The 8,247-nt window shown below is 32.3% G+C and overlaps 1 protein-coding gene across 1 annotated transcript in view; it reads right to left on the bottom strand.

Moving 5' to 3' along the window:
* Nucleotides 1-8,247, bottom strand: part of LOC117111695 (leucine-rich repeat-containing protein 57-like) — a 33,380-nt gene that overhangs the window by 11,487 nt on the left and 13,646 nt on the right. The window contains exon 3 of the mRNA XM_033254680.1: nucleotides 4,766-5,034. Coding sequence (XP_033110571.1) covers nucleotides 4,766-5,034 — 269 coding nt within the window. The remainder of the gene's footprint in view (nucleotides 1-4,765; nucleotides 5,035-8,247) is intronic.

Consider the following 8,247-nt stretch of genomic DNA (forward strand, 5'->3'; position numbering starts at 1 on the left):
TAGATAGTGCTTTTCCTTTGTTGGATCGATTGTAACTCCTGATTGTAGCAACCCTAAAACGAATGGCACTTCAGAAATACAGTAGGCCTATACCAATTATTCTCTCAAACTTTATATCCTATCGTGTTGTTTGTGTTTAAAGTTAACTTTATTTATTTATTTTTTATTTAATTTATTTTTTTTAAGCGTACAGGTTTGGAATATTTTAAATTGAATGGTTCAAAACATTAAGCAAGCACTAATTTTTAACTTAAATAATTTTTTGTTTTAATTTTTATGTGACTTTGGAAGGCAAATGGACTGAATAAAGAAAAAAATCTACTTGTAAACATAATTTCATTTCATAGTTTCAGAGTCACTGCCGCTTACTAAGTCAAATACCTGTACATGCATGCTTATATGAAAAAACAAATAACAGATTTATAAAGCAGTGATTCAATATTTGGTATTTAGTGATGGAAAGTGGCAAGACAAATAAGGCAAGATAAGGATTGCATTTGTAAATTTACCATTTCTTATTTACTGCTTTTAGATATTTATTAAGTGTTTGTAAACCTTCAATTTAAAGGGCCATGCTTTATAGTAGTTCAGCTTCTTATGATGTCATTTGTTATCTTCAGTTAATAAGCTTTTCGTATATCTTTAATTAACAATTAAAATAAACTTGGATTGAATGGAAGGGATTAGGTAATGAATTGGTTCATCTGTTATTAATAATAAAGAATTGTTATCTATTATTAAACATTTTGTATTCTGTTTTCCCTAATACTAAAAATTGGGTTACAGTAATTGGTATAATTTAAATTTTTACTGATTCTTCTCCTCTTCAGATGGTGATCTACTATTTTGGACAGTATCCAACTGTTCGGCTCCCCAAGTCTTTTAATAACCAGAATAAATGCACACCACACATACAGTGTAATTCAACTAGCCCCTAGCATAAGCCCCCTCCAGGGCAGCTGTTTCAGAAATGTCTTACAAAGTCACGTTTGGCTGAATCTCCAGGGTTTGAAGCCATGTGCAAGCTATCACTACTCCTTCACACAGCTACAATCAACTGCTTGAGAATGTTGAGTATTATAATTTGAGGAGGATAAGATTTTGTAAACATTATTGCATTTGATAATTCCCATCTCAAATTAGGTATTTTCATAGACCCACTGAAGATGTCGGTATTGTATTGAACTAATTAGTAAATGACCAATGCAGTCTGTGTAATGTTTCCTTTCTATCAATCATAGAGTTACCAAAGGAATAAAATAGTGCTAGATCCAATGCATTATATCAAAGCTTACAGTACCTTCAAATCTCATTGAAACAAAAAACATTGTGAAAAAATGTTGAGTTACATACCGTGCAATAACGCTGTGGTGCAGCCTACTGTGGCATATATGCATCAAAGTACATATGCATGTTACTCAAATTTTATTCCATGCTTGTGATATGGACACTAACATACAAATTTCATAGTACAGTAGGCTAACACTGTACTGTATGAACAAATGATTGCTTTTATCCATAGAATTCCGGTATAGAAAACAAGCCTACTGTATATTTTTAGTTAAGCTATTGTTTTTATTAAAAACAAATATTATTATTAGGCCAAAAAAAAAATTTGAGAAATACCACTTTTGAAAACATTTAGAACATAAAATCTAAAACAGACATGTATTTTTACCAATCGGGCCATAGATGCACATGTAAAATCGGTAAAATAGACTGCGTAATTTTTGAGAACTGAGCGCGACGAAAATGTATGCACGCAACATCGGATCTCTCGCGCTGAGCTGTCAAGCCACAACCAGATGTAGGCCTAGGCTTAACCTATTCTTTACTACAGTACAACTAGTGGTTGCTTAAATCAAAATAGTACATATTACCTTACAGTATATTGGAAAATAAAATAAAAACAGACTTAGGTCTAGCCATTGCTTTTTTAGGCTCCATTACGGTTTTAGGCCAACCATGAACAAAATAGTTATTTTCTTTTCTTTTCTTGAAGTTTACTTCCGATTGTATTACATAGAGGGCGCTTGTTTGGACAATTTTTATACCCATAATATGGTTGCTCGACGACCTGTTCTACGACATGCCCGTGCATGAACGTGTGGATCGGATGATTATTTTACGTTTCGAAGCCAAATAAATCTTTCTTCAAACTGATTTACTTATGTTAAATTTACTTCAAATTTAAACTTGGTTTAAAGTATTCATTCGATCATACTTTGAATGTTTTTTGTTTGAAAAGCTTGCCATCATTCTATTGTGGTGCCTAGGAGGCCTTTAATATACCTAGGGTCTTCATAATATGGACTGCAGTTTGAGGCCTATCCTACTTCAGGCTGATACAGTATTACCGACGATCTCGATTTTTTCCATTTAAAGACAACACAACTATTTTTTTTTGGCCTAACAGCAATCAATTACAAGTACAGTAGTAGTAATTTTACAATAATAATATTGATAACATCTAATATTTATAAGTTACAGTAATAACTGCAATAATAATAGAAAGAATACACTACAAAAATATTAATAAAAACAATTAACAATAACAATATAACAATAATATTTTTTGAAATACTCAAGTCATTCAAATTTCCTTCATTTAGGGTTATGATTCATCTACCTCTGCCAATATATAATTAAAACATTTAAATATTCATATTCTCTATCTGTACATAATTATTAAGTTTCAAATTGCTTTTGACTTGAAAATGGTTGCAATCCATCAAATGACTGCAAACGTGATGATTTCCATGAATAAATCAATATTAACTATATTTTTCTTTATTTTGTGAATGTTTGCCAAGAAACTTAAATAATGATCAACAGGATATTAGCGGTCATGTGATACGACAGGAAGGAAATGGGCCAACTCCAAAAAAATTTAATCTAATTAACAATGACAACCAATCAGTTATCAAACAAAAATAGACTTGGGCACATGTTAAACTGCAGTCACCCATAAAAACGTAAATATCCGAGGATCTCCATCCTGTTTACGTCCGCATGTGTATGGAAACTGGTCAATGGAACGCTATTTATCAACTTCATTTCATTTCATTCAGGGTTTATTCCAAAATGTATTACAGTTAAAAGCTGAATTACAACAAATTATTACAATTTATATAAAAATTACAAATAAAAATATTATGCAGTATATATTGAAAATATTTATGAACAACAACTCAACAAGATCAAGAAATTAATAAATGCAAATATAGTTGAAATTGACACCACAATATATTAAAAATTGAATTTATAGATATAAAAATTTAAAATATATTATTTTTCAATTTTTAAATTGATTTTTCCATAATTTATGACAGATTGCACATTTTTAAAACATGTTCCCTGAAAGCTTATTACATCTGAATTCTAATGACCATACGAGTTAAATTAAATAGAATATAAATATATATAAAAATGCATTATTATTGTTTTTGTGATTGTAAAGTTCAGTAAATTGCCTGTAAGTGAAAATTAGTTATGAGGCTAAGTTTTTCTCAGAAAATACTAATATTTTAGAGCCACTTCCTATAACCCAATTTACTGTATAAATAATATGAAATAAAATGTTGAATCAATCAATCAAGCAAGTATTAAGAATAATATGTAGCATTGAACTCTACAGCAAGCAAATTACTAATGGAGAACCAATATACATTAAAAACAAGAACTTTATTGTTCAAAGAAATCTAGTGAATACTGTAGTAAAATGTTCATTAATAACATTCCAACCTGTATAATTAGTCAATTATCGCTGATGGTGAAATTTAATTAAAAAACAAATGTATTTATTAAAAAGTGGCTTTCCTTTTTCTTAAAAGAAATTTATTGAATTAAAATTTTTTTAAATTTATTAATATTTACAATTTAGACAGAGAATAACATAATAATTTTTAAAAACCCATTAAAGATGGCGCCGCCCTCGCTCAGGCTCACTATAATAGTTCTCCGAAGAAAGCAAATTTTCAGTGACTTTCAAATTCTTTATCGTAATATGTTAACAACTAATATAGTTATTATAGAAAAATAATTAAGCGAATGATGGTCTATTATGAATTATGAGGAAATATGTTTTTGACCCACGGTATTCATCTGCGTTACCGGATCTCTAAAATTTCGTCTGCTATTATTATTAGCCCTTTTTATTGGTTAGTTTGATAGTCGTGGCTTACCAGTCGTCTTCAGTTGAACTAAAACTAGGACTTGATTTAGTCGTAGTTAAAACTTCGACTACGTTGTTTGCGAATACAAATTGAAGTTGAGTTGCAACTAGCGCTAAATAAAGTTCTAGTTTGAAGTTAGACTAAAGTTTGTTTTAAGAATACGGGCGTATTACGCAATCATTTATTAATTAATCAGCCCCATGAGGGCAGTATAATAGAGGCTGTAGATCTAAAAAAGATCTAACAATCAGCCAAGTGTTTCTGGAGCTACTCATCGGAGCTAAAAACAGCTCAACAGTTGATTCTAAGGAGTTTTGCACAGTTTGTAAATCATTGAAAACTTTACTGTTATCATTTGATCCATAACAGTTATAAGTCCTTGATTTAAGAAAATCAATGTATTGATAGAAGTTTTAAGTTTTACTAAGAAAAAATATATTGTTTATAATTTTATTTATTTTTCATTTGAACCATATTTATAATAGGCGACTCTTGCAGCAGTGCTGATATACAGAGGCCCACTGAAAATACTATATATGAAATGAAAAAGCACTTTGTGTATTTTATATATTCTCCAGTATTCTCTTTACCTGGTTTTGATTCAAATTCACTTCCACTGCCTTCAAATCACCTATACCATCAGGAACACTTGCAATCAAATTCTGAGACAAGTCAAGAAAGTCTAAATTTTTCAATTGGCATACTTGCAATGGGAATGCTTTGAGTTTATTTGCAGACAGCAGTAATTTCCGTAGGGAAGTTAGGCGGGATACAGATGAAGGAAATGTTGAAATATTATTATGTGTGAGTGATAAATTTTCCAGTTTCTTAAGCTCCTGAACTTCATCCGGTATATTACCTGCAAAAGACAGGAAAATGAGAAATTTTATTTTGAGGTTAACAATAATTTACTGTATAATGATTGAGATGTGATCAATGAGGAACAATTTACTGTTCTGAATAAATCCTGTTTCTCCAAAATTACTTCTAAAATTGATTCTTGAAACAATGGTCTCGTTCTGTTTACTCCTGTTCTCTGAATCCATAAAGATCAAATTCACCGGATGGATTACACAATACTACTGGTGTATTAAGAAAACCTATAGGCTATTATTATTGTTTTTAGAAAGGTTTGGCTAGCATACTATAGTACTGTATGGATATAGAGTACAGTACTGTTGAATACAGTCATTCATTCAATCAATTATAATTACTTATGTTGTTTAAACCACAAGAACTAATATTTTCAATAAACCTAGTAACAAAACCACTCTTTATGCAAATTATTTGGAACAAAGATTATATTACCTACATGACATACAAATGGGCAAAAAGGTAATGACATTACATGGAAACAATGCATATGAACAGCATTGACCTAAAAACAGGCGGCCTACTTTATATCAAAAGAAAAACAGGTTACAGGATTAGAAAGTGGCAGAACAGGTTTACGCTAATTTGAAACGAAGGTATAGAAAGAAGATGAAAAATAAGAAAAGGCGAAAGAAAACCACACTGGGGTATTCTAGTCTGTACGCTAAAGTTCAATATCTGAATACAGTAAATACAGGAATGTGACACTGGAATTTCTCACAGCTCCTTCCTTTCCAATACTGCACAACATATCATGTTCCTTCTTATAGATTCCCAGTCACAACCACATCCCCCACCCCCCACCGCAATTCAATACATCACCACAAAAAAGTATTTTTATTTGTAGTGCAAACACATAAGATTGAGATTATATAAAGTTGTATTGATTGTCAAGGATACAGTAGGCCTACATTCTACAGTAAGAAATTACAAAAAATGTTAAAAAAAGTTAAGAAAACTAGTTCCTATTCACAAACAAAACATGTTAAGTTAATAGGCCACTAAAATCAACAAAATCATTGTGAATTGGCATGCGAATCCTGTACAAATGAATAAGCCGGATGACAGAGGGCATGAACAAGTTCCTGTACCTATTTGTACTAATAAATGGGTTTCTTTACCTAACAGCTATATTTACAAAAACAGAGTTAGGGAGAGAATGAGTAGTATCCTGAATAATCAGTGTAAATTCCTTATTCATGGCATCATTATGAATTGCATGCAGAGACCCCACTAACAGGATGAATCAATGTCACGCTATATAAACTATTACTCGGTTCAGGATGGATGCAATCAATTAATCCAACATTTATTTACTGCCTTCAGTCGATAGATACTATGCTCATTACTTAATATGAGGTGGATACAGGTTGGAATTCAGGACAAAGAGAGCAGAGTTACAGTTTTGGAATCTTACTTCGACTAGAAATCTTAAATTCTGGGACTCAAACAAGAACAAAGTGCTCTCCCTGCTCATTAGGATCAGAGACAGCAAAGGGATCTTGATGATGAAAGACATATTTACTGGGAGACCAACATTCAAATCAGGCATTATTATGATATGGACCTTGGCCTACATAGAGTAATAAATATATTAAGTTTATGTCCATAGGCACAACTGCAATCTTGGATGCGATAAACAACATGAAGCATTTAAATTACAGCAAGTGTGCCATGTGTTCTTTTCTCAAATGAAAATACAAACATAAAATGATTCACTTCTTACTTTATCACATTCTGAGTGAATACAGTTTTATTGTCAGCTTCGTGACTATGATTTAACACATTGGAACCCATTATTTACTGTATTATTTACTGAAACATGCTCTTAAATATATCATCCAAGTTATGAGTCACTGACAAAACAACTGCTGGGAAAGGTGGCAGTGTGTGCAGGGGTGGCTCTAGGATATAAGAAAAACTGCGCAACTTTCTGGGGCATATGCAGGTTTTGACAGTAGGGGGTGTGTGAGAATCCACACCACCTCAGCCCACATGGTTGGGGCTGAGGTGAGAAAAGTTTGAGATATGAACATTAAGGTCACCTGGAAATTGTACTTTTAAAACCTTACTGGTACTATATTCTGAATAATAAAAATAATATATCAACAATGCCATACAACAATTATTTTTCCTCATAAACTGTCTGCATCCGTCCCAGACTTAGGGCCATTCTGCGAAATTTAAGAAAGTATAATATATCCAAAGAATCAAAAAAACATTTTTAGTACAAGGCACGGCCAACAGAAGAGAGTGCTTGACTTATTTAACAGACATTTAAGCCCCCTCCCTCTCTTGCTGCACACTTTTATAAAAAAAAAAATGGTTTTTAAAACCCGTCCTTAAGTGAGACACAATATCAGCTACTGTACTCCAGCTATGGTGAAATCTAAAAATAAAACCTCACAAAAAAATGAATAAAAATACAGAAATTGTCAAAATGTATTAAGAAAGTCAATGTTAATGACAGCAAGCAACTGTAATGTATTACAAGCCAAGAGAATATTAGGAACAGTTATATTCTTAATACTATAGTACACTACATTCCTATGGTGCAATACTGTAAATGATTACACTACCCTAGTTACCTAGATGAATTGCTTTCACAAAGACAAAATAAATAAACACTAACCTGTTGACATTAACGATTTGGTTTATTTTTTTTTCGAGGATATTTCAACATAAATGCCAAACCTTTCTGATTTATTACTGAAACTGAGATCACTAAAGTAGTAATATATCAATCACATGCACCTAATTTGACATAGTTATTACCTCCTTGTCTTTTGAAGAGTATTACCCCAATAGAAATTTAAAGATACCATATGATTTTATAAAAGTAATAAATACCGACCAAAATGCAAAAAAATTGAAATGGTTATCACATGAAGAACTTCACTGTGTGGATAAAATGCTTGAGTTTTAAAAAACATGTTAGTCTATGAAGTATTCGAGCTTGGTTCCGTTGGAGCGCAACCTCTTCCACAAGCTCGGTTGGAAGACGTCGGCGTCGGCCGGGAACGCCGAGTTTCGTTCGCCGACCTCCGTGAGAAGCCGCAGCGGACGGATCACCGACGAACACAAGCTCTTCGCGTAACTGCAAAATACGAACCAGTTCCTCAACGGGTTGCGCGGATCTTCGACAACCTCGTTGACGAAACTTCGAACGTCCGCGTCCGCAAGCTCGAAGTCGAGAACC

The sequence above is a fragment of the Anneissia japonica genome, unplaced genomic scaffold (assembly GCF_011630105.1).
Source record: "Anneissia japonica isolate Jap-2015-1 unplaced genomic scaffold, ASM1163010v1 scaffold287923_len1623670_cov205, whole genome shotgun sequence".
NCBI classification, from domain to species: domain Eukaryota; kingdom Metazoa; phylum Echinodermata; class Crinoidea; order Comatulida; family Comatulidae; genus Anneissia; species Anneissia japonica.